The sequence below is a fragment of the Naegleria gruberi genome (genome assembly GCF_000004985.1).
Source record: "Naegleria gruberi genomic scaffold NAEGRscaffold_28, whole genome shotgun sequence".
NCBI lineage: Eukaryota > Heterolobosea > Eutetramitea > Acrasida > Naegleriidae > Naegleria > Naegleria gruberi.
Genome location: NW_003163299.1, coordinates 289,577 through 314,973, shown reverse-complemented (window position 1 = coordinate 314,973; position 25,397 = coordinate 289,577). Strand labels below are relative to the sequence as shown.

Sequence of the window (25,397 nt, the reverse complement as noted above, 5' to 3'; positions counted from 1 at the left end):
ATGGTAACAGTCGGAGGAGGAATATTTAAGAGCAGAAATTCAACTTGACATTCATTAGTAGAGTGAGGTATTGAGATAAAGGTATAATATGTCATCCATCGACACAATGTGCAATTTCAAAAAAAGACTTTTAAAAAAATGAATCACCTGTGTCAGCTGCCGGATGAGTTGTGGCTTTCACATATTTTCGAGTACTTGCTCGGACCGGTCAGTAAATACAAAGACGAAGTTGAAAAATGGTTATTCATCCGTACTCTTAGAGAAATTCAAGCTAAAATATTTAAATTTGATTTTGATAATTTGAAAGGAATTAATTCATTGAGTTGTATTTGTTCAGATTTACGTAATCGACTATTTGTTTCCGATTTTGATAATCTTGGAGATTTTACTGTTGTTGGTAATTTCTGGCTAAATGTTTCTAATTTAGTAGAATTGACAAACTATTTCACCAGATTTGAAGATTTTTCAGGCCTGTACCTTACATATGGAGATCTTTATGACCACGAAGCTTTAAATATGGCACTTATACAGACAACTTTAGAAAATATTGAAATGGGGATTCAAAGTAGTGCAAGTTCAATGGCTAATACATGTATTAAGGCTGACATTTACAATGATCTCTACGAGATGGAAGCAAAAACTGTAATGTCAAATATTGAAACTGATTTTGAAGAAAGAATGTCTCACATGATTACATCAAAATCCAAATATCTCAAAATAAGAGAAAAAACTGGAATTTCAGTTTATGAACTATTTGTTTATAAGGCTCACATTATGAGTTTGGAAATGGTCCCCAACTTTGATTCTGAAAAAAGAGTTGAAAGCTACTATCTGTCCTATCACAACAACGAACACACATTGTTGTCATTACAACTTAGCTCTAAAAAATTAGGAGAAGGATGTTTAGGATTAATATTGGATGAGTTTAATGAACAAGATTTGGAGATTTGTAAAAAATATTTATCGATTACTGCAGTCACAATTTGGTCAACCATCACTTCAGTTAACTTTTCAAATTCTCTCCAATACCTGTCACTTGTTATTACTTTACAGGAGTACAATGAAGTAAATGACATGTTACAAGGGTGCCATTTTCCAAATTTAAAACTTCTTTCAATTGCTCTAGAAGATGAAGAACATATTTCGCGTGATAAAGAAAGATACATGCTCATAGAAAAAAACTTATTGGAAAATATCAAAAAATCTACCTTTCCCAAAATTATTCACCTTAGTTTGAAACGATTCTTTGACTATGAATCAATATCAAAGATTGAAGTTTTAGATCAATTAATCTGCTTGGAACTCATTTCTGGATATTGGGGTTATAACGAGGAGCAGATCTTTGTTTGGAAAGATGGTCAAGTTATGCAGATGCTTAATGATACCTATTTCAAAGAAGGTAGTGATAATTGCATGCAATTGTTAATTATTTACAATACCATAGATACTAGATGGATTGATGGTGAACTAGAATTGATGGAAAATTTTTACAACAATTGCAAAGAAAGATGTTTTGCTGGTTCTATCAGCCACTCTTCAGTTAAGGAGTATTATTCAAATTGTAATGAGTAAATAAATTACTTTGTTTTCAAATTATTTAATTTCAATATTATTACATTTCCAAAAAACATTGGAAATGTATTTTTACCAACATAAAAAAAATGGCGCATAGAGACGATGACGAAGAGCAGGGTTATGAATCCAACGTATACAATCCTGATCATTGTCTTTTGGATCATGATGCAGTATTCGGAATGATTGAAGATGATATAAATGAAGAACGAATGGTATCTATGGAAAATTATGAAAATAATCCTCGTGATGATATTCCTGGTCCGATTTCTTTTCTCTTGAGAGGAAGTAATTCTGGATCCAACCATTTAACTCATCACCACACCTTGACAGCAACACAACAACGACAACCTTTGAATGCTAAAAAACAAAGAAAACCAACATTACATGAAATGGAAAATTGGAAAGAAATGAAAAGTATTGTGGAACAGAGAGGACAAACCAAGTTTCTAACGTCATTGGAAAAGATTCAAAATAATCGTTCTACAACCTCTAAAGAAAAGATTCCACTTTTACCAGTAATTATCAGACAAATATTACATTATGATAGTAATGAATCAGCCCATGTTCTTTTTGGAGAATTGGAATCAGATACTGAAATTGAAGGAACTATTTCTAAAAAAGCCATTGAAAAGAATACTAACATTTTGACTGTTGGAACTGTTGTTTTATTGAAAAAGATTCAAATATATTGTCCTAAACCTTTAAAGTTTCACCTGATTATTTCTGAAAAGAATACTGCCAAGGTTTGGGTGAGTGAAAATGAGGAAAATTCCATGCTTGTTGATAACAACAGATCGAACAAGCATGAAAGAAATGGTGATGAATTTACTTTTGATAGAAATATTGATAGTTTGGATGAATTTACTCCAACCAGATTTTTGAATCAGCACAAAGATGAGGAAGAAGAGGAAACTCTATCCTCTCAACCAGTAATAATGAAACAATTTAATCCACCACCAGTTCAACAATCAAAACCTATTTCACAACATCAACCTCCTCCAACAACTGGAAAAACCACCTTTATCAAACCAAAACCACCCACATTTTCCACTCCTCAACAACAAGACAATCCATTCTCTTCCAAATTTAAACCAGTTGAAACACCTCAAATTACTTTGGATGATGATAGTAATTTGGATTTATCCCAACCATTCACAACACCTCGAACCAACTATGCTGCATCACCAGAAGTTGTCTCTACTCACAAGCGTAAAGTTGACTCAATATCCTCACAAAACTCACTCAATGACAGTGGAGGAAAGAGAAGAAAATCACCACTCGATGAAGAATCTGCCCTACTCAAAGACTCTTTCAATGATCCACTCTTTGATGATAGTTCTAATCATTCCCTCTCTGTTCCATCCTCACCACCCCTTATCAATAATAGTGATCAACTAGACAACCAGCAGCAACTGGAAACTCCAAAACCAGCAGGTAATATTATTGTTCCTCCTTTCACACCTCCAATATTTAACAAGACTCCACCTCTTGCAACCAGTACTCCCACCAACAACTTAGCTAGTCTTAATCTGAGTGGTATCAGTAATCTCTCCTCTCAAAAGTCTGTTACCAATACTAAGCAAGTTGTTCCCTCAAGTAATCCCTTTACTAATAATAATAAGATGTCTACCAAATCGTCTTCCTCCAATACTACGGCTGCAACATCTAATCCTCCGAAAAAGACTGTTCTCTTCCATGACGATGATGATGATCCATTGGCAGGTATATTGGACGGAGAGGATTTATTTCCATCCAATCTTAGTTCTAAATCGACATCATCTCTATCCAGTAGTAGTAGTGGAAATATTACTGCCCCAACCACTATTCCAAACAAACAAACCTCAACAGTTGCATCCACAACAACATTTAAACCACCTCCTCCACAACAACAAGTGCAGCAGAAAGCAAATCTTCCGTCTTCAACAACAACCACTAGAAAACAACTCATTGACGATGATGACGATCTGTTGGCAGGTATTTTAGGTGATGGAGGTGAGTCTCTCTTCAATGATTCTCCACTCGTAAAGCCAAGCAAACAAACCTCAACAGTTGCTACTACTTTTAAGAAACCACAACAACAAGCTCCTCCAAAGAAGAAGACCATTCAATATGATGATGATTTTTAAAAATTGGTCTGATGTTGCAAAAACTAATAACATGGTTTTTTGAAATCCTCAGTGATACACTGTAGTCACTAATAATTGGTGAGTGTATCAATAACATTCAATCTAGAGGTGTATCAAATGCATTTTAATTTCTTGGTTTTTCTTGTTCATCTCGATATTTACTGCTTTGCCTTTTAAAATTTTTCATTGTAAAATCCAAATTATCCCCAATCAACCGATAAAATTTTTAATAATTTTGTTGAAAAAAAAATATCAAAAATGTAAGTTTGCATTCAACCTCATACAGTCTTCTTATCTTGACGCCTTCCTCTTCATAACAATTTATTTCAATCATATTAGAATTCACGATGGGCTCAGGTAAACCAAGAGGTATTAAAGCCGCTAGAAAGATCAAGGCTAACAGAAGAGATTCCAGATGGGCTGATATTGACTATAAGAAGATCGCTTTAGGTACTTTGGTCAAGTCTAACCCATTCGCTGGTGCTTCCCATGCTAAGGGTATCATCCTTGAAAAGGTCGGTGTTGAAGCCAAACAACCTAACTCTGCTATTCGTAAGTGTGTCAGAGTCCAATTGGTCAAGAATGGTAAGAAGATCACTGCTTTCGTTCCAAACGACGGTTGTTTGCTCTTCCTCGAAGAAAACGATGAAGTTTTGGTTTCTGGTTTCGGTAGAGCTGGTCACTCTGTTGGTGATATTCCGGGAGTCCGTTTCAAGGTCGTCAAAGTTGCTGGTGTCTCCCTCTTGGCCCTTTACAAAGGAAAGAAGGAAAAGCCAAGAAATTAAAATTCTGTCATTGCAATCATAATAAAACATAAAAATTATCAAATATAGGTTTTTATGGCAGCTTGACAAGAAATGTCAATTTTACTATAAATGGATTTGACACATTTCTAATATCTTTCACTACATTATCTGTGAAGAGTAATTTAATTGCAATCTAAGTCTCCCTTAATTAATGATGAAAATTGCATAAAAATTGAAGAGTAATTTTTAATTGGCAAATAAATTTATTTCTTTTTTGAAACAACAAATTCCTCATCATTTCTCTTTCTCTTTACCTCATTACCCTCTTTTCTTTCCTTATTGACCTCGGTATAAATATCTACAGGTGGGAGAATTGATGTTCTTGATTCTTCAGTTTCTAACAGATTTGAAGAAGCCTTGAGTGTCATGATTGAGTCGTAACTCTTAGTATCGGTTGGCCATTTAATGTTATGTCTAGTACACCATGCCTTTGCTGCAGTATAATATCTTTGTACAGAGCCGAACTTGTAAGTCTTATTATTAATGTGGGATTCTACAAGCCAAATCAACCAGGAATTGTAGGTGTCAGGATTGACATGAACGCCATCAATTCTTTTAGTAAACGGATCGAATGATTCGGATTTACAATAGCCTAAATAATTTATAATACCACTTTCAGGAGAGAGTAAGGTTTTTTCAGAGAGAGCAATATGGTACTTCACCTCCTTCCAGATCTTGGCTATGGCCTGTGCCTTCTCTTGTCTTTGGAGTGTAGACAGAGTCTTGCTATGACTCTCCATTATTTCATCGTATTGTTTTCTCTTTGGTCCAGCAGGAATATTTCCAGTGGCTTCTCTGAGTTTCCAATTCTTTGTTAGAGCCTCTATATCAATGATTGGTTGAGAATTAAGTTTAAGCAACATATCCTTAGAATTATTTTGGATGATTTCTAATTGATAACAAAGTCTTTCCTTCATGGATTGATTAATAGGAGCATTCTTACAACTATCAATAAGAGAATTCAATTGTGTCAACATGATGATGATATGTTCAACATTGTGTTCTTCCATGAAAGGATTGGTCATTATTGGAGGATGGAAGCCTTGATTGAATAGTGCTGGAGGAGATTCATTAAATAATGGATAGCAGTGTTGGAAGGAATTGTTTGGTTGTTGAAGGCCTTGATTGAAATTAAGAGATGGAGTTTGATTGAGTGAAGGATAGTTGGATTGATAATTCAAATGTTGATTCATGTTGGTATCATTTGCTTGATGCAAAAGAGAGTTCGGATCAGATGATTGAACAAGGTTATCAAAGCCTTGGTTGGCTGGTTGAGGTTGGTTGGTAGGTGGACCATTGAGGTTGTGTTCTACTAGTGGTAGGGTGTTAGCCTGTTGCAAGTCTAGATTTGAGTAACCTAACAAGTCTAAGAATGAGTGCACATCAGATACCTCTTCAGTGGTGGCAAAGATGTCAACTTTGCCTTCTTCATATTCCATGATGATAACAATTTTAATTTTTTTGATTTCAATAAGGTACAAGTGTGATTTTCATGATCTTTTTAAACTCATTCAACCCGCCAAAAATAAAAAAATGTAAAATGTTGTAAAAAAGCCATTCCGCTTCATCTCATAATTAGTGGAAATAAAAAGGAACGATGAAGAAGCAAGAGCCAAGAAATTAATAAAACAGACTGTGAATTTTTTTTACTTTAAAAAATGCTCCAGTTCATTGCTATAAGAGAAAGGGAAAACCAAGAAATTAGGTCTGCTTAGCTGTTATTAAATAAAACATAAAAATTATGAAATTACGACATTTCAATCCTCTTGACACCAATTTCGATATTTAATTTCAATAATTTTTAAAAATTTAAAAAAAAATAATTGAAAAAAAATGTTCAAAAAGTATGTAAGCAATCATTTCAACACCGAGATTAACCACTCTCGGAATTAAATACAGGTGGACCAAGGAGGATGTCGGAAGCGCCACAAAATTAAAGAGCTCTGTCGAAAGAGGTATCAGAAGATCGATCAGTGAACAATATCCAATGTTGGGTGAAACTTTGGAGGAAGAAATTCTTCCAAAAAAGGTTCCATTATTGTTGATCAAATGGTATGTTTATATTCACTCACGAGTATTCTTTTACATTGTTTTTTTATTACAATTTTTATCTTAATAATATTAACAATTACAATAACAACAATATTTAAACAATTCAAACTCTAACATTTAAAATCACCATTTTGAAATAATCTCGTATCTATTGATATAATATTACAAATTGATTATATTGATGAAAATAGTTCCGGACAAATCAATATTGTTGTTGTGAATAATGAAGCCAAATTCTTCTCTGTTCACGATGGACCATTCTTCCCACATCTTAAAGTTTTACATCAATGTACGTTATATATTCTATTCAAATTTTTCAACGATCGGAATGGTTAAATAGATCCACAAATGTTGCCACTCTTCCAAGTTGATAGAGGAGCTGTTAAATTCATTTTGAGTGGAGCCAATATTATGTGTAGAGGATTAACATCACCAGGAGCTAGTATGGATATGTCTGTAGGAAAGGATAAAGCTGTTGCCATCATGGTTGAAGGAAAGGAAAATGCTATTGGTGTTGGTTTTACTAAAATGACTGCTACTGAAATGTATGTGTATTTATTTTGAACATAATGGAATTAATTGTATATTTATAATTTATGAAATGTATAATAATAATATTAATATATCATTTATGGTGATGGAATATTGATTGTTATTAATAATAATAATAATTTAAAATCATTTAAATGGATATTATTTTTTAAATTGAAAAAACACAGTAAGGATATCAATTCTGGAATTGGTGTTGATAATATGCACTGTTTGGATGATTTCCTGTGGTCTCACATTTTCAATTAAACGAACTCTTTGTTTATTTATTATTCATCAAATAACACTCTTTTCAATTTTGGATAGACCTTTCGTAAAAGGTTTAATCGTGGATTGAACATTTCGAATGGAACAATAACCATCTTTTTCTTGTGGGCTTGTTTCAAAATAATGGCCAAATAGTAAATCACACAATCAATATGAAAGCCCTCTGCTATGACAACATGTTTGATATTTTCAATTGGAATGAAGAGTTGATGAGTTTTATAGCCGAGGAATGTCGTCTTTTCCAATTGAACACCTTTTCCCTTCATTCCTACAATACTCTCCGAGATGGTACTCGAGAGGAGTGAGTAGAACCAATAGAGCCAACATAATCCAATGAGAATGAATCGAGGGGATGAATTAAAGTGTTGCACTCCACTCCATCCCAATACTAGATAATGCAAGAGAAGGAGAAGGATGAGAAAACCCGAGTGCTTTTTAATGACATTCCATCGGGATAGATGAACAATAAATTCTTCCCACTGTGGAGATGTATGTTCGTTGTTTAAAGGAGAAGAAGAATTTGATGAATGGTCATTATGATGATACAATACTAGAGGTGAATCATTAAATTTGATACTTCTTGAATTATTTGATAAATCTGCCTTTACATCATGATTTTCATTGAATAATAAATTATTACTCATGCTTTTTCCAAAAAGTATATTTTCTAAATGATTGATAATCAGTATTATATTAGTATTATTGATTTGATCAATATGAAAGAAAAATTAAATCATTATTTTTTTCAATCGAACCATCAAAGAGACTTGTGATTCGCAATGATGAATCATCAAATAACAAATTAAAATTAATAAATAATCAAATCGAAAAACTATTATTAATGAAGAAGAATAAAAAATGAGTACATCAGCAACAACAGCCACTTCCAAGATTGCCCGTTCACGAGTGAGAAAATCCACTCCTCCTGATGAAGTAAACAGAATGCAAATTATTTACCCTGTATATATTGATAAGAATAAAACTTTAAGCCAAGGACGAAAGATCGCAAAGGAAAAATGTGTGGAAAATCCAAAGGCAACAGAAATTGCCGATATTTGTCAACATTTAAAAATACCATACGAATTAGAGGTAGGAATCATTTATCAAGATATTAATAATCGGATTTTATTTTGGAATTTTATTATCGGAATAATATAGAAAACAAAGAGATACCCACAAGAACCTTTTGAATTTGGAAGAGTTAGAGTTTTATTAAAGAAGGAGTCAGTTCCTCAATTAGAATGGACCACAAAGGCAGATTTATTGGAACATATTGCATCTTTAATTCCACGTCTTGAAAACAGAGTCAACCAAAAGAAGGAAGAAGCTTCTTCATCCACTTCTTCATCAACCGGAACTAGCTCAAGTGCTTCCACAGCAAGCCCATCAGCTTCCAAGGCCAAATCAAAGGGTGCCAAGAAGAATAAGAAAAAGAACTAAAAAATTGTACATTTTAAATAAATCCTTTCCATACACCACTAGTGTGTTATTATAAACATGTTACTTTCAATAGAGTGTCTATTCAATGCTAATAATTAATGCATTAACAATTAATTGATCTGATTTGGTATTAGAAAAAGTTTACCTCCACCTTGACTACAATTTGCTTTGAATTTTTCCCGCCCAAATTTTACACCAAAAAGAAAATGAAAGCATTTGGATCCTCATACTCGCCACAAAATTCAAGTGCTCTATTATCAGCAAACAATCATTCGCGGCAATCACCTTCATCCTATCATCATGAATTCGGAATGAATGGAGCAGGGCAACAATCCTTCTTGAATTCAGCTGGAGGAAATTCAAACTCTCCAAATAATAATTTATATCATCAATCTTCTTATTTAAGGGAGGAAACACAAGGTTTCAAATATGAAGAACAATCACCTAGAGTTTATGATGCTAGTTCCTACATTAGAGATTTGGGATTTTCTGTGGAACATGAAAAACAAAAGCTTCGAGATATTGAACAGACAAGAGAAAAGATAAAACAAAGAGAGTTTAATCCTTCAACACTTCCACCTTCATCAGCAATGAACCAAAATCCAACTTTTAATCCTTCATCAATTATGAATAATAGAAATCAAAATGAAAAGTTTGATTATTCAGATCATACAGCAAACATGAGACATCAATTTGACGAGAAGAGACAACAACAGGGATCAAACTTTGGTTATTATGAAGAGCCAAATAGGTATCACTTTGAAGAGGAGGAACATCACTACTCGAAAGGAAATGAACAATCAGTTGAATTTTTATCTGTAAGAATTGCAGCTCTGGAGGAAATCATTGAAATTCAAAATAATGAAATTAACGAATTCAACAAGGTGCAAGACGGGAAGGATGATTTTCTTAAAAAAGGAAAACATCAACTTCAAGTTTCAATTCTAAACAAGTGGAGACAGAAAGTGTATGCATTATTAATTCAATCAAAGATGGCCGATATTGAGGATGAAAATAAGGCCAAAGAATTCAGAAAGAAGGAATTGGAATATCAGAAAGAAATCAAACAATTAAAATATGAATTATCGGTAGCTAGGCATAAAGAGAAGGATCTTAAGGCATCGAACAATTATCTAGAAGAACAACTCAAAAAATTGGATATTACCAAGTACGTAAAAGAGATTGAACGATTAAATAGAGAAAAGGAATTTATGAGCAGAAAATTCGAACAAGATTTGAAAATTCTGAAGGAAGATAGAACATTGCTAGAGGAGCAAAGTAAGTTGATTCATTTTCTTTTTCTGTAATATTAACCTATACAGAGAAAAATCATATGGATGAAATACAAAGAAAATTCGACAGTCTTAATAAGGAGGTTGAAATAGTTAGAAACGAGTATAATCTCAAGTGTTCTGAAGTTGAACAATTAACTCTTTCTCTTTCTAGAGCAGAACAAACAATAGCAACTGAATTGGGTGTTGTCAAAACACTCAAATCAAAACTTAACGAGTACCAGCACCAAAATGATAAGGAAAAGAAGGATATTGTTTTGCATGCAGTGAGGTTAAAAGACGAAGAATTAACGAGACTTGAAATTGAATTAAACGAAGCAAAGAGTGAAAACACCAAACTCGTGTACAAGCTCAAACATTACGAGAGACTGATACAAGCAGAGCAGGAGAGTAAACAAAAAGAGGACAGGGAAAAGTTTGATTACTATGAGATGAAAATCTCTGTAAAGGAAGAAGAAATCAAACAATTAAAGAAGGAACGAGGATCTCTCCTCCTAACAATACGACACCAAGAAGAAATGTTAGAAAATAGGAGAAGATCGGACCGACCTTTGAATTCCCTTAACCCAACAGTTGATACTAAGGCAAGTTCAATAATACCCACCGAATATATGAGCTTTGGCAATAATTTAACCACACCCAACATTAGAGTATCACCTAAAAGCTCTCCAAAACCACCAACAGTATCAACAAACACAACACGATTGGCACCAAGAGAACCAGTTGTGAGCAGTCCCAATTCACTCTCTGAAAAGTTGAAGGATTTATCTTCACTGACTAAGAAATTTCTCGACAAGTCTAAGGAACACGACGATGAATATCTGTAAGGTTAAATCTCTAATCTAGGAAAATCTAGGAAATATATTTTGTAAATTAAGAGAATCATTTTTGTAATAAAACACCAAGTTGGAAGTAGAGTATTTCCAATTCCATGATTTATTCAAAACTGAAAATCTATTCTTCCTCATCCTCTTCATCATCCTCTTCTTCTTCTTCATCTTCATCCTCTTCCTCCTCTTCTTCCTCTTGTTCATTTTCCTCTTCATCATTTTCTTCTTCCTCTTGTTCAGTATTTTCCTCTTGTTCTTCATTTTCAGTATTGGCCGAACCACCACCAACATCACTACTGATAGCAGAATTCTTATCTACCAATGTAATTGAAGATGTTGTAGTTGTTGGAGCAGCAGTGGTAGTTGTTGCCGTTGTTGTTGCTGTAATATCCGATTTGGCAGATAAAGCAACTTGTTCATCATCAGCCAATACAATTCCATTCAAACTATTCTTTGCTGAGGAAATTCTTGAAGCCTTGGCATTCATTGCACTGACAATAGTTGATCTGTCATCAGAGTTAGGAAGACAAGCATTATACTTTTCACTATTTGGTTTTGAAATTGAGACACACTTGTAGTTAGAAAGACAATCTCTATCCGATGAACATCCCATGTTTTGAGCCAGAGTGATGGTTGTGGCAAACAAAACCAGCAGGACAACGGCCAGGAGAAATTTATGTTGCATTTTTTTATTTGATGGTTTGACATTTGATTAATGACTCAAAGAAATGACCAACAAGGTGCTATTCCAATAAGAAACAAAAACTCATTTCAGTGATTCAACAATTAAGCTGTTTTACCTCCAAAAATTTACGATATTTTACAGTTTGAATGTTATTACTAGTTTCGAATGGTTGTTCAACTTTCGTATAAACTCTATTCGAAAGATGTCTAAACAAATTCCAACCAATCTTCACCATTGAATCATATTAGAAATAATACTTAATAATATCACAATAAATACGACCAATAATCCAACAACAAATACATGTATAACAACAGAACAAAATAATTGACAGAATTAATTCAATTTCTCAGATACAAAGTTGACTTTTGACATCTTATCAACTAATGTTGTGAAATAGATCTATTGGAAAGTTGTTAGATGTAAGTTTAATTTGAAAATAATTGATCATTAAAATAACTGTTTGTCGAACTCTCATTGTAAAGTGTTCAATACTGTCATTATATTTAAGTAACACTATTTAAATGCTATTTTATTAAAAAATCAAAAAAAAATGTCTCAAGAACTTGAAATCAAAAATCATGACACTGCTATCCTATTAGAATTTCCCTTTTTAAAGTCTTGTTATGCCGACTGTGAGAATTTAAAATCTTTAAATCCGGAGAGGAGTGAAAATTATTTTGAGAGAATTGTTGAATTGTTGCGGTTGGGTAATTTAGTGAGAAGGACCTATGTGGTGGAGAGTGAGAAATTGAGGGCTGATTTTAAGATTGTTCAGGAAGAGTTTGTAAAATTGAGAATGGAAAAGATTGAACAAATTAATAAGAAATTACAAAATGATGATCAAAATGATGATAATAGTTCTTGTTTGAATATTGATGAGTTTTTGAGGGAATTGAGAGAGTTCAAGACTATTATTATTGAAAATCAGGGAAAGATCAATGATTTGGAGGAAAATCCGAAAATGATTGAATCTGCAAAATTGAATGAAAAGTTTGTTAGAGAATTGGATGAATTATCGAATGAATTGAAGAGTGCGAATATTAATTTACCATGGCAAGTTACTTATAGTAGTTCATTTGATTCGGGAAACGGAGGAGGTACTGTTGAATTCAACTCTGGGAAAATTACTGATCGATTTGGAGATAATTTATGGGAGGATCGATGTGGAGTTTGCGATTGGGTCATTCAATCAGGTGGTCTTGGAGAGGGAAATCCTAGATATCGGTGCATCTCTTCAAATGATAAGAATTCTGTCAAGTGTGAACATTGTTATGGTTGGATGAAAACAATTGAACAAGTTTGTTTCAAAAAGCAAATAGAGTTTGATATTAATACTGACACAATCAAATTAGAAGAAAATGACAGAGATTTATACGAAAAGATCAAAATATTGGATCCTTTCTTTGGTTATCCATATATATTGGAGAACAATGATGTAGTATTCATGAAATTGAATATTTTGAATTCTCCTAATCTTCACACTTTTGTCAATAACATGTTTAGAACCTATAATGACAGACCTTGTGTTGGAGTTAGACATGGAAACACATTCAAGTATAGAACCTACTCTGATGTTAGGGAGGAATTGTTCTATTGTTCACTTGGATTTTCAGGGTTATTATCAGGAAATCAGAATGAAGTAATGATTGGTATTTCAACAAATGAGAATAGATTTGAATATACCCTTGTTGATTTGATGTGTTCATGGAATGGATTTACCACAGTTGGGCTTCAACCTTCTAGATCCACTCCAGAATTGAACTCAATTATTGATACTTCTGGTATGCAAGTAATTGTTTGTGAGGGAATACTCATTAGAAAGTTTTTAGACGTTTTACTTGAAAAGAAGGGAACACAATTCACTCTTGTTTCTATGGACTCAACAAGTGTGAAAGAAAATGGATCTAATGTAAACATTATTACTTTGGAGTCCTTAATCAAGAAGGGAAAGGAAATGCACAAATCAAACTCACAAGCTCAAACACTCATGGGAATTAGATATGATACTCCAATTGTTGTTGAAGAGGACTCTCCCAAATATGCTGTTGCAGGTAATGGACAAGTTATCAACAAGAAATCAGATGATTCCAATAGTGAACTTCTCTACATGAACACAGATTCAAAGTGTGGTGCTCTTATATTCACTTCTGGATCAACTTCAAAAGCTAAAGGATGCATTATTGAGAACAATCATTGGATTATTGATATCAAGAAGCAAATTTCTCATGACAGATTGGTAGTTGAGGCTTCATTTAGTCCACAATCTCTTGGGGCTGACAGAGTGCTTGTTTATGGAACTCTTATGAGAGGAGGTAGATTAGCATATTGTAGAAGGGGAGTCAATTTATTTGAGGATTTGCCAATTGTTAATCCTACTGGACTAGTATTGGCTCCTTCCATAGTTAACTCGCTATATAACGAATATTTGATGGATTTGAAATCGTCAAATATTCCTCACAGTGAAATTGTTCAAAAGTATAGAAGACTTTTTGGAAAAAGAATTTCACTTATTGGAATTGGTGGTGCCCATGTTTCAACAGAATTAATGAACTTTTTGAAAGACACTCTTGGATTAGCGACTAGTAAGTAGAACTTATGTAGTTTTATTATTCAAATTTAAATAGTTGAGGGATTTGGCTGTTCTGAATGTGGAGGTATAGCAACCAATGGTATAATTCATTCAGATGTTCAATTTAAACTTCTTGATGTTCCTGAAATGAATTTCTTCAGCACTGATTTACCTCTTCCAAGAGGTGAATTAGCAGTTAAGGTTTGTAACAATTATTTTCTAATTGATTTTTATAACAAATGAATAGACAAGTTATACTATTCAAGGATACTATAAGAATGAACAAGAATCTAATGAAAATTTCACCTCTGATGGATATTATAAAACTGGAGACATAGTGGTATTAGATCCATCCAATAATTCAATCAAGATAATTGACAGAAGAAAGAACATTTTCAAGTTGGCTATTTCTGAATTTGTTAGTCCTTCACAGCTAGAAGGTCTATTTGAACAAATTGATCTCATCGAGAATTGTTGTATTTATGGAGACAGTAGCAGAGATTATATCATTGCAATTGTGCGTACAGTTTCTCAAGATGTGGAATCAAAACAAATCTTGAAATCTATGAGGAATTTAGGAAAAATTCATGGACTCAGACATTTTGAAATTCCAAGGGAGATCATTATAGACACAGACGATTGGACTATTGAAAATAATATGCTAACACCTAGTGGAAAAGTTTCCAGATTCAATATTTATAAGAAACATACTCAAAACATAGAAAATGCCTATGCAGATTTCTCATCAGATCTCACTGATTACGCAGATGCGAATATTGAGACAAATTTTGTAAACATGTGCAAAAATATTCTGGAAGTAACAGAGTTAGATATGAGCAAAAGTTTTACAGAAATGGGAGGAACATCAATTGTAAGTTGAAGCGATATCAATATTCATTAACAATGAAAAGAAAGCTGTTCGATTACTCTTTTCTATTCAGCGAGTATTTTCAATTACAGAGAATATTCCAATTAATTTGTTAATTCACGAACCATTGTCCTCTGTATGCAATCTGATTTCACTCGGATCTGGAAAGAAAATTGTCAATCATCTAATATCTCAACAACAGAAAGGACTATTGGAGGAAGTTGAAGAGGATTTACGTTTCACTGAACCTTTGATATTCTCTGATAAGAAGGAAACCAATGATAAGGAACATATTGCCCTCATTACTGGTGGAACAGGTTTTGTTGGAAGTCATCTCGTTGCAGAGTTAGCCAAACAAGGAAAATTCTCTAAATTAATTTGTTTGGTCAGAGCAGAATCTGACAATGAGGCAACTGATAGACTAACCAAAGTATTTGAAACTTACAAACTCTTATTTGATTCCAACAAAATAACTGTATTGGCTGGTGACGTTTCAAAAGAAAACTTTGGATTGGATTCAAATAGTTATGAAACATTACTGAATAGTGTAACATCAATTTATCATATTGCTGCTAGAGTTGAATTTTCTCAAAGCTATTCAATTCTAAAGGGCTCAAATGTTAATTCTATGAAAATACTTTTGAAGTTTATTTCCACGGCCAAACACTCTGTATTTTTACATCATGCCTCTACAATTAGTGTTTATGGAGATAATTTATCACAAAATCCAACTCTCTACGAAAAAGACTCAATTGGAGAAACGTTTTTACAAAGTGGAGTAAAATCCTCAGATGGTTACTCTCAAACCAAATGGGTTGCTGAAAAATTATTACAAAATTGCAAGGAAAAGTTTGGATTTAAAAAGTTCAAGATATACAGATTAGGTCTTTCTAGTTGGTCCTCATCAGGTATTGCTAATCCAAACGACTGGTTTACCAAGTTCATTCAATCCATTCATCAACTCAAATCCTACCCAGCCACCAATGAGAATGTGAGTTTAGTTCCAGTGGATTATATCTGCAAATCAATTATTGAAATATCTCACTCTGAAATACCTCATCAAATTTATCATATTGTCAATAATTCAAATCCAATTCCATTCAAATTATTCATTCAATATTTGGAAGAATCTCTCAATGAAAACTTGAGGAAAATGAATTATTCTGAATGGATTGATTCAATTAATGATAGAATTTCAATTTATCCACTTCTTCCTTACATTAAATCTTCATTCCCACCAACTCCCAAATATGACAATTCCAATTCTCAATCCATCTCAACCAAATGTCCACCAATTGACCAATCCTATGTAAAATACTTCCAAACACTTCAAAATATCTAACTACTACTATCCATTAAATACTATCCAAACAACAAACTAAACCTTCTCCAATTATATATTTAGATTGAGAGCTTTGTATTTCAAAATTCTAAACGTTGAAAACTTTCTTTAGAATTATAAAAAAATGATTAAACAACGTTCATCCATAACAAGTGATTTTAGCAATGCTGATGATGATGAACAATCCAATGTGGTTGCATCATCGGTTGATAAATTAATTGATCCTCAACATTATTTATCTTCTTCATCATCAACAGTTCAATCTCATCGCACGAATGGTATTTCTTCCTATGGTACTACTACTAATAATGATAGTGTTGGTGGTGCTAGTTATGAATTTAAATCATCATCACCATTGAATATTGTGGAGGAACCTAATCATGGAAAGGATGATCATCATGATGAAAGCATTTCGGAACGTCATGATGAAAGTAAGGAGGAATTTAATTTACCATTGCATAAACCATTGATGAATCAATATGGTTTGGGAAGTAGTTGTTGTGTTAGTACTACTTACTTGTTACAAAGTATTGCTCCGAGATCTAGCTGTAAAACTGAATTAATTCACGAGAAACAAAAGAGACAATTATGTGCCAAACATTCAATTAATAATTTATTACAACAAAAGTTGGAAACTAACGAGTTTGATAAAGTGGCTGATTGTATATTCAATACTGAGAGAGAATTATATTATGGAAGTTTTGATAGTTCATCAAGTAGATTGAGTCGATGGTTTAAAAAGAAGAGCATGTCAAATTATCATAAAAAGAAGATTCTACTATTGGGAAGTTTTGGAAATTATTCATATGAAGTTGTTGAAAGTATACTGACACAGAAACAAATGAAATTACACAATTTAAAACCAAGTGAATTGAATGAGAATAATTTATCAAATGATTTGTGGAATTTGAAAGATCCCAAGATGGTTGGCCTTCTTTTCAATCAACAATATTATGTACAGGTGGGTGGAGGAGGTTGTCTGCCATTCTTTGCATCAAAGAGACAGGTAGAGAGGAGACCTGCTTCTGGACATTGGTGGGCAGTTGGTAAAATCATTCTCAATGAAGAACGAGAATTGTGGTTCAATCATGACAGTAAACTAAAAGAACCATACGAAATTGAAACCATTGAAAATGTTTACAAATATGTATATTCCCTTTGTAAAGATAATCAAGATATTTTAGTTTGGAAAGTAGAAGGATAATTCCTAACACTTTAATTCCCTTAAATATCAAATTCACAACAAACAGCTCTAACATTCTCTAACAACTATATTACTAATTATTAAAACTATTTATTGAAAATATTTAATATTACAAAATCAAATAACACAGGAAAACAACATAGGAAAATTCAAAAGCTCAACTCCACAACTGCAACAACCGTAATTACGGAGCATTCTTGTGGCAGGACTGTGAATATGCCTTAGGATCAAAAATGGTAATCTTGATTGCGGAAATATTCTTCCGCTCCTAAACAATTTCAAAAACTTGCAAGCGATAACAAGAATCACAACAATTATAAAAAAATGTCGTCATTGATTCCTCAATGTTTAGTGGGTGGTGTTGGCTTGTTGCATTTCTACATTATGGCCTTGGAAATGTTCATGTGGAATACTCCTCGTGGACGAAAGGCATTTAATCTAACCGAAACCTTTGCAGAACAAACTAAAGTTTTGGCTGCCAATCAAGGACTTTATAATGGATTCTTGGGTGCTGGTTTAGTTTGGTCATTATTTTCAAAATCTTTCAATTATGAATTGCAAATGTTCTTCTTGTCATGTGTTGGAGTTGCTGGTTTGTTTGGAGCTGCAACTGCCAGTAGAAAGATTCTTTTTGTACAAACAATTCCTGCAGTAATAGCAATGCTTGCTGTTAATTTCCTTTAAATTAAATTTATTAAAATTATTAGAAAGTTTTTATTCGAAAGTTTATGTGATGATCAAATTGATTAGGAAGTTGTGTATAATGACCTAAACTATACAATTAATTATTCTTTAAGAATTGCACAAGTATACGAAACTAGTAAATCAAGTTAAATTCCAACAAATAATTCCTTCCAATATTTAACCGACTATTGACAAACTGAAATCATTTGTTATTTAATCGAAAATAGAGAACTAATTGATTAGTATTTAAGATTAGAATAATATCAACTAGTAAATCCTTCATCATAGGAATTTTGATATGTCAGTAAAGAATTGAGATCTGACACTTCTTGAGTGTGAATAATTGGAAAAGCAAAAAATGAATTGAAACTTACATGCAATCTTGAATTCAAAATTAAAGAATTGAGAAATGATAAGAAATTAATAGGATTGGAAATTATTCGAAAGTTAAAAAAGAAAAAAATGAGTGTAAAGGTAATTCTAATTGATTTGTGGATGGATAGTAGCAATGGTAGTAATACTAATCAACTACTAACCAATTTGCTCCGAAATAAACTTGACGAAGCACAAAATTTGATAAAACTAATTAAAACGAAACAAGTTAAATTTCAACAAATTCCATCCGAATATTTAACATATTATTCTATTGTTTATTATTTATTGGAAGCTGAAAATGAAGAAATTTGGTATTTTAAAAGATTGCCAATGAAATACAGAAATATGAAGGAAATTATTCTAAAGGCATGTAAACTAAATGGATATGTATTGAAATATGCCAATCAGGAACTTAGAAATGATAGACAGGTTGTCATGGCAGCTATCAAAGTAAACTCATATGCCATGAGATATGTCAGTAAAGAGCTGAAACATGACACTTCATTCATGCTTAAATGTGTAACTGATTGGAATTATAAAATGATTCCAACCGAATTGAAAATGGATTTGGAATTCAATATTCAATTAATTACTAGATCATTCATATCTTTTGACAATCAATGTAACAGTATTAGATCTAATCCAGAAATGGAAAAACAAATTCTAATTTATTACAAGTATGAGTCATTTAGTCGATATTATGAAAGATATTTTAAAGATAAGGAAGTGATATTGAAAGTAATGGATAGGTACAAAGTAAGAAATCGTGTTGTACCACCAATTTTAACATTCATCGACAAAACATTGAGAAATGATAAGGAAATTGTTGTCAAGGCAGTGAGGAGAAATCAAGTGGAATATGATCATATTGAGAATGAAGAATTGAGAAATGATACTGATGTCTTGGATGCTTTTAATAATTCAATAAATAAGAAATTAAAGATCTAATCAACCTTAATATTTACTTAAGGTAAACTGTTAAATAAAATCCTTGATCAATTCTTCACTCAAATTCCACAATTGATCTTGAAGTTCAACACTCTTTGATAATTCATATTCATTTGCTTTCTTACAATCATCATAATAAGATCCAGATGAGAGTTTTTCCATCTTTTCCAAAGCAAGATAGATTTGAGTTTGGGCTCCACTTTCAGGTGTTTTGAAAAAGTACCATTTCAATCCATTCAACACAAGTGAAACATAATATGGTAAATGTCTAAACACATTGGTATTCACAGCACCTACAGTTCAATAATTTCCAAAAATGAATAATGATGGAAAATGAAATAACTTACCTGGATGAAGACAATAGCATCCAATTTTAGTATTTTCCAACTGTCTAGCCAATGACTTTGTAAACAAAACATTACAAAGCTTTGATTGTCCATAAGCATTCACTGAAGTATCACTCATTGAAATTTCATCTTTTGTAAACTTCAAACTCTTGGCATAAGCATGTGCCATACTGCTCACATTAATAATCTTGCATTCCTTTGAATATTTAATACTGGTATCAATAATGAGTTGTCTCAAATAATGAACTATTAAAAAGTGAGAGAGATGGTTCACTGAAAATGCAATTTCAATTCCTTGTTTGGAAATACCTGTCATTCCACCAATTCCTGCATTATTGACTAGAATATCTAATCTATCGAATTTGGATAGGAATTCTTTTGAAAATTCTCTCACAGATTCCAAATCATCTAGTTCAACTTTCATTACAATTAATTGACCTTTGACTGTTGAACTTTCACTTTCAATTTCTAATTCTTTCTTTTCTTTTTCACTTCTGGAAACATCTCTGACGGCCATCACAACAGTAGCTCCCATTAAATACAATGCCTTGACAGTTTCATATCCAATCCCTCCTTTACTAGCTCCAGTCACTAGCACAACTTGTCCTTTCAAGTTTCCTTGTTTTAAGTGATCGGGGCAGTAAGTACCAAGGAAGAATTTTCTACCCCAATAAACTGCAGAAGCACCCACGACACCAAGCGATAACAATACTGGTGGTGTGGATAATGATTGCAATAGTGCCATTTTTTTTAAGTTTTAATCCCAGACCAGTTGGTGTAAGAGGATCAAAACAGGCAAATTAACCAACAGTTCTGAGGATGAGGTTCAAGTTGGGACAAATCTCACATTTAGAATTGAGAAAAGTTTGCCGCCAAAATTAAATCTTCTCAAAAAAAATGAAAATTTGAATTTACCTTAATACAAAATGAAATGGTGTAAAAATTGGTTCTTAATTGTGTAAAACCCATGAAAGTGTTCGGAATTGTTGAATTAAATTAAGCATTTCATATTTATTAACATCTAACATCTAGAGTTTGCTTGAATGGTGATCCCTTTACTGGGTATCCACAAATATTAGCATAGATCAAGTAGTCTCCCTTTTCAACTTCTGTAGTTCTGATAATAAGTTTGAATCTGTCTCCTTTCGAGTATTCGTCATCATCATTTGGTTGATGATTTTCAGGTCTTGGACACTTGATGATGGTTGGTGAGATGACTTTTCCAGATGGTGATTTAATCTTGATGAATAAGTCCTCTGGTTCATTGTCTTGAGCTGTTTGAATGTCAAATTCCCAATCACCAATTTCAGTCTTCAATGGTGAAATGCCAGGTGTAACATTGAGATGGAATGGAGAACCTGAAATGACTTCACCTCCATCTTCTTCATCACCCAGTGAACAAGTTACAATATATTTACCTGGAACCTTAGGATTGAGTGGAATCTTATATTTACCAGTGTTTGGATCAATGACTGCAAGGTGTTGAACGAGCTTTCCTTCAGGTGTCTTGAGCGTGGCCTTGAGAGGATCACCACCAGAGAGAATTGGATTATTATCCTTATCCTTCATTTGTACAAAGAAGTGACGTGGTTTGGTAGTCTTCATCTTGGATGGATTGTCAAATACTTGACAATTCTTGGCATATGGAGCAAACTCATCATCTCTGACAAAGATTGGAAATGGTGAATCTTTGAGATCTTGGCCATCATGCTTGATTGAAATCAAATGTTTTCCCTTAGCTTGAGGAGTGAATTTAACATCATAGGTACCATTATTATTATCTACAATTGTTAGTGGTACAATACATGAAACTCCATTATTATCAGCAAGATTGGCATAAAATTCGTGTCCACCAACAGAAATTGGTGAATTGTTGGCATCTCTTGGAAGAATAGTGAGATAGGTTGGTCTTCCCTTGTAAGCCTTCAACAATGCTGGACCCTTAACTTGGCAAAGCATTGGGTTGACTCCTTCAGTAACGAAAGCTTGGTATGGGCTGTCAGCAACTGGATGTTGATCTTTCTTATCAACAACACTAATAGAAATAGGGCCAGCCGTAGTTGGATTGTAAAAGACTGTATATTCGGCTGGGGCTGTATTGAAAACAATAGCTGGAATATCTTCTCCAGTGTTTTCATTTTTAACAATAACCTTGAAAGGTGTTGCCTTGATGTGTCTTTCCAATGCTGGTCTAACTTCATCAAGATCAACTGATTTAGAAAAGTCAATAGATTCAACTACTGATTCATCATCTAATTGTAAATCATATTGTGGATTCAACAAATCTGTAAAATAATCTGGTTCTTTGAAAATACTTTTGGCAAGTCTCTTGAGTTTCTTTGCTGAGGCCTTGACTGGTTGCAAGTTTGATTGAAGGTATGGATTACGATTATTGTCAATTGATTTGATCTTGAACATGGCAGGAACGCTATCCTTGGAGAATAAATCAGCTCCATTCAATCCAGGACCGAAAACTCTTGTCAAAGGACAAGATAAAATTGGTTTGTGTTGAACAGTGAAACTATCACCAACTGGAACGCCATCCATGAGAATCTTGGTCTTGTACTTTTGTCCAGCTTTGGTTGGCTTGAAGACAACCTTGAGTTTATCATCTTCACCTGGAACAATAGTTGCTGGAATGAGATTTCCATCATCATCTTCAACTAAGGCAACCAACTTGCAATTCTTTGCTGTTTTAACACCAAATGAGTCGAGAGCCTTAAGGTCAATTTCTTGTTCAATCAAGTTTGGCAATGATTTAACTGAAACAAGTTTGAGTTTAGAGTTTGGAGCAGAAGGAAGAGTTGAAATTTCTACCTTGAATGGACTTTGTGAAATATTTTCATCATTACACTTTACAGAAATGAAGTGAGTTCCAGCTTTCTTTGGTTTGTAATTAACAGTATAGGTACCATTTTGATTATTGGTAACAGTTAAGAAATAGTCACTTGGTTCAACAAGTTCATCTCCACTCAAAATATCAACTAAAATTTCTTCATCGGCATATGGAATAATTTTACCATTCTTATCATTAATTTCAATTGTGAAACTAGTGGCAACACCAGTCTTTAAACCGAAAGGCAAAATACCATTACCTTTGGCAACGCATTGTGCTGGCATGACTTTTTGTTGGAAGGTAACATCAAATGGAGAATTTCCTACTTTTTCTCCTTTGTTTGTCAAAACAGAGAGTTCATAAGAACCAGATGGGCAATCAGGAACATAGCTGATTGTATATGTACCATCAGCATTGTCAACTTGTTGAGCTTTAACTGGGTACTCATTACCAGTATCAGTATCCTTCAAGACAAGATCAAATTGCAAATCTGGAACACTTTGTAAAATGTTAGCTCCATTAGTATCTCTACATTCCACAACAAAGTCAGTAATTTCGTCAACATATAAATTATAAGGTTGAACGCCTTCACCAACAACAATACTCTTGGCAGGATCAAAGATTGAAGCATTTGGAACAGAGTGAGGAGTACCTTGAATACTTTCACCATTGACAACAATAAGTGCCTTCAAATCCTTAGCTCCAACTGGAACTACAAATGAAACATCATAGGTACCATCACCATTATTCTTAATGTCAGGTTCTGGAATTTCTTCGGAAACGTATGGACTGAATAAGTTGACAGTAATTTGATTTTCATCATCTTCAGTACTCTTTGGAATATATTTGTTCCCTTCTTCATCATAGGTGACAATTGTGAAATGAGTTGGTTGACCTGGAATTGGTGGATTTGATTCATCAAAAGCTGGACCTTCAGCAATACATTTTGATGGATCAATTTCTGGACGAATATCTTCAATAATTTCCACAACTGGTTCCTCAGGAACTTCCTCTTCTTCAATTTGTTCTTCTGGATGAAGTCTGTCATAATCTCTGAAATAGGAAATATAGGTCATTAATGAGAGTTCTTCTGGTGAATCAGTAATGTCCTCAGGATCAATAATTTCAGGAATATCCAATTCTTCTTCAGCAATTCTAATTGATTCTCTGTTAATTTCCAATGGTGTAGTATTTACAAAATCAATCTTTTTATATTTGAGTGCTCTTGGTTTCAAAGTACTAATCAAAGCAGCAAGTGCCTTACCATCTTGCCAACTTGATGTGAAATCCTTTACAAGGAACTCACCAGCATATGGAACCAATTTTTCTTGGACCCATTTTAATAATTCCATTTTAGCACTATCACCAGCATTTGTCTTCTTTTGAGGTTTTGTTGTATGTTGTTGTTTCACAGGTTCGACAACTGGCACTGCTTCCTTGTGTTCTTCATTACTTTCCACTTTCACTGGAGGAGTATCAACTTTAACAATAGGTTGTTCTAATAAATTGATATATTAATATCACACTCAAGTTGTAAACTTACCAATTTCCAAAGTTTTTGTAATTTGAAATCTCAAAATTAAAGTCCAAATTAAACCCAAGATTTGTCTCTTTTCTCCATTGAAAACTTGTTCAGCTGAGAATTGCAATTTAATACCCATTGTTTCCACAACTTGATTGATACGATCAATGACTATATTCAAATTGGCAATCTTGTGAAATTTACTCTCAGGATTGTTGTACATTTTACCAAGTTTTTCACCACTGATAATTTCATAAAGAACAAAAATTGGAACACCAGTTTGAACATCATTGATTAAATTCTCAACAAGAGCAATACCTTCACGTTTCTTCAGGTGAGAATTGACCCACTTTGTGAAGGCACGTGTTTGTGTTTCTTCCCAATTCGAATCACTCACTTTTCTCATCGTTTGTTTTGTACCACTCATTCTTATTGTTGTTTGTACAAATTATATAATATTTAAATATTTGATGTTAATCCCAATATTTTGATGATGTTATTTTTCCTTCTTGCTGTGATGATCACAACAAGACAATATTGTTGTTGATTTTTTTAAATAATATTACTTGATGGTTGACGCATCGATGTCAAGTCAAGAGATGTCTGACTTGTGTTTTTATTATTTGTGATGAAGGTGTTGAATTATCATCTTTGTTTCTTACTCATCATTGAAACAATAGATGTAATTTGCAAGGGAAGATTCTCTAGAAAACAAGCAATCTTTGATTGAGTAACTTCCGTCTCTTGTAGTAATTGTTGATGAATTTCATTGCAATTTTCAAATTCGTTGTGGATAAATCTCTTCAATGTGAGAAAGTCTTCCTCAATTTCCCTAATATTAACCAATCAACCCAAGCCTTTTATCAAACAATACTGTTGATTAAAATAAACTTACTCCAATTCACGAGTTGTCCTTTCAGTCAGTGTATGAGCCTCACTCAGAAAGTCTATTATTATTATTGTTCAATGGATGAATTTTGATCAAAGTTATCAAAGGCTTGTTTCTTCTCTTACCTTGGATATTTGTCATGAGTGTGATAAAGCCATTTGCTGAAGTTGTCTCTTCTGCCATTTTTT

General features: G+C 33.1%; 14 protein-coding genes across 14 annotated transcripts; 9 read left to right on the top strand and 5 right to left on the bottom strand.

The window, feature by feature from the left end:
- Nucleotides 1-138: 138 nt before the first annotated feature.
- Nucleotides 139-1,572, top strand: NAEGRDRAFT_68445 (uncharacterized protein; the record flags this gene model as incomplete). The annotated part of the gene is made up of 1 exon (XM_002676432.1): nucleotides 139-1,572. The coding sequence occupies one exon, from the start codon at nucleotides 139-141 to the stop codon at nucleotides 1,570-1,572; it is 1,434 nt and encodes a 477-aa protein (XP_002676478.1).
- Nucleotides 1,573-1,661: 89 nt separating this feature from the next.
- NAEGRDRAFT_68444 (uncharacterized protein) lies at nucleotides 1,662-3,701 on the top strand (the record flags this gene model as incomplete). The annotated part of the gene is made up of 1 exon (XM_002676431.1): nucleotides 1,662-3,701. One exon carries the CDS (start codon nucleotides 1,662-1,664, stop codon nucleotides 3,699-3,701), a length of 2,040 nt encoding a protein of 679 aa, XP_002676477.1.
- Nucleotides 3,702-4,040: 339 nt separating this feature from the next.
- Nucleotides 4,041-4,526, top strand: NAEGRDRAFT_55800 (uncharacterized protein). The gene has a single exon (XM_002676430.1). It carries the CDS (start codon nucleotides 4,049-4,051, stop codon nucleotides 4,484-4,486), a length of 438 nt encoding a protein of 145 aa, XP_002676476.1. The 5' UTR covers nucleotides 4,041-4,048; the 3' UTR covers nucleotides 4,487-4,526.
- Nucleotides 4,527-4,710: 184 nt separating this feature from the next.
- On the bottom strand, nucleotides 4,711-5,946 carry NAEGRDRAFT_68442 (uncharacterized protein; the record flags this gene model as incomplete). Its single annotated transcript, XM_002676348.1, has 1 exon — nucleotides 4,711-5,946. The coding sequence occupies one exon, from the start codon at nucleotides 5,944-5,946 to the stop codon at nucleotides 4,711-4,713; it is 1,236 nt and encodes a 411-aa protein (XP_002676394.1).
- A 470-nt stretch (nucleotides 5,947-6,416) lies between these two features.
- On the top strand, nucleotides 6,417-7,357 carry NAEGRDRAFT_34120 (uncharacterized protein; the record flags this gene model as incomplete). Its single annotated transcript, XM_002676429.1, has 4 exons — nucleotides 6,417-6,559; nucleotides 6,751-6,848; nucleotides 6,900-7,104; nucleotides 7,279-7,357. Coding segments are annotated over 4 exons (525 nt in total), but the record flags the coding sequence as incomplete, so codon positions are not given.
- A 20-nt stretch (nucleotides 7,358-7,377) lies between these two features.
- On the bottom strand, nucleotides 7,378-8,019 carry NAEGRDRAFT_68440 (uncharacterized protein; the record flags this gene model as incomplete). Its single annotated transcript, XM_002676347.1, has 1 exon — nucleotides 7,378-8,019. One exon carries the CDS (start codon nucleotides 8,017-8,019, stop codon nucleotides 7,378-7,380), a length of 642 nt encoding a protein of 213 aa, XP_002676393.1.
- Nucleotides 8,020-8,305: 286 nt separating this feature from the next.
- On the top strand, nucleotides 8,306-8,602 carry NAEGRDRAFT_5386 (uncharacterized protein; the record flags this gene model as incomplete). The annotated part of the gene is made up of 2 exons (XM_002676428.1): nucleotides 8,306-8,464; nucleotides 8,534-8,602. Coding segments are annotated over 2 exons (228 nt in total), but the record flags the coding sequence as incomplete, so codon positions are not given.
- A 2,459-nt stretch (nucleotides 8,603-11,061) lies between these two features.
- On the bottom strand, nucleotides 11,062-11,622 carry NAEGRDRAFT_49650 (uncharacterized protein; the record flags this gene model as incomplete). The annotated part of the gene is made up of 1 exon (XM_002676346.1): nucleotides 11,062-11,622. One exon carries the CDS (start codon nucleotides 11,620-11,622, stop codon nucleotides 11,062-11,064), a length of 561 nt encoding a protein of 186 aa, XP_002676392.1.
- A 553-nt stretch (nucleotides 11,623-12,175) lies between these two features.
- On the top strand, nucleotides 12,176-16,404 carry NAEGRDRAFT_68436 (uncharacterized protein; the record flags this gene model as incomplete). The annotated part of the gene is made up of 4 exons (XM_002676427.1): nucleotides 12,176-14,207; nucleotides 14,250-14,395; nucleotides 14,442-15,065; nucleotides 15,106-16,404. The coding sequence occupies 4 exons, from the start codon at nucleotides 12,176-12,178 to the stop codon at nucleotides 16,402-16,404; spliced, it is 4,101 nt and encodes a 1,366-aa protein (XP_002676473.1).
- A 124-nt stretch (nucleotides 16,405-16,528) lies between these two features.
- NAEGRDRAFT_68435 (uncharacterized protein) lies at nucleotides 16,529-17,608 on the top strand (the record flags this gene model as incomplete). Its single annotated transcript, XM_002676426.1, has 1 exon — nucleotides 16,529-17,608. The coding sequence occupies one exon, from the start codon at nucleotides 16,529-16,531 to the stop codon at nucleotides 17,606-17,608; it is 1,080 nt and encodes a 359-aa protein (XP_002676472.1).
- Nucleotides 17,609-17,785: 177 nt separating this feature from the next.
- NAEGRDRAFT_82638 (uncharacterized protein) lies at nucleotides 17,786-18,329 on the top strand. The gene has a single exon (XM_002676425.1). It carries the CDS (start codon nucleotides 17,933-17,935, stop codon nucleotides 18,290-18,292), a length of 360 nt encoding a protein of 119 aa, XP_002676471.1. The 5' UTR covers nucleotides 17,786-17,932; the 3' UTR covers nucleotides 18,293-18,329.
- A 425-nt stretch (nucleotides 18,330-18,754) lies between these two features.
- On the top strand, nucleotides 18,755-19,615 carry NAEGRDRAFT_68433 (uncharacterized protein; the record flags this gene model as incomplete). Its single annotated transcript, XM_002676424.1, has 1 exon — nucleotides 18,755-19,615. The coding sequence occupies one exon, from the start codon at nucleotides 18,755-18,757 to the stop codon at nucleotides 19,613-19,615; it is 861 nt and encodes a 286-aa protein (XP_002676470.1).
- A 30-nt stretch (nucleotides 19,616-19,645) lies between these two features.
- Nucleotides 19,646-20,707, bottom strand: NAEGRDRAFT_34085 (uncharacterized protein; the record flags this gene model as incomplete). Its single annotated transcript, XM_002676345.1, has 2 exons — nucleotides 19,646-19,908; nucleotides 19,963-20,707. 2 exons carry the CDS (start codon nucleotides 20,705-20,707, stop codon nucleotides 19,646-19,648), a joined length of 1,008 nt encoding a protein of 335 aa, XP_002676391.1.
- Nucleotides 20,708-20,950: 243 nt separating this feature from the next.
- AM3 (uncharacterized protein) lies at nucleotides 20,951-25,392 on the bottom strand (the record flags this gene model as incomplete). The annotated part of the gene is made up of 4 exons (XM_002676344.1): nucleotides 20,951-24,296; nucleotides 24,342-24,748; nucleotides 25,216-25,267; nucleotides 25,335-25,392. 4 exons carry the CDS (start codon nucleotides 25,390-25,392, stop codon nucleotides 20,977-20,979), a joined length of 3,837 nt encoding a protein of 1,278 aa, XP_002676390.1. The 3' UTR covers nucleotides 20,951-20,976.
- Between the last annotated feature and the right edge of the window lie 5 nt (nucleotides 25,393-25,397).

Excerpts from the sequence above, each read along its gene's own strand:
- NAEGRDRAFT_55800 (XM_002676430.1), top strand. The coding sequence starts at position 4,049 with ATGGGCTCAGGTAAACCAAGAGGTATTAAAGCCGCTAGAAAGATCAAG.
- NAEGRDRAFT_82638 (XM_002676425.1), top strand. The coding sequence starts at position 17,933 with ATGTCGTCATTGATTCCTCAATGTTTAGTGGGTGGTGTTGGCTTGTTG.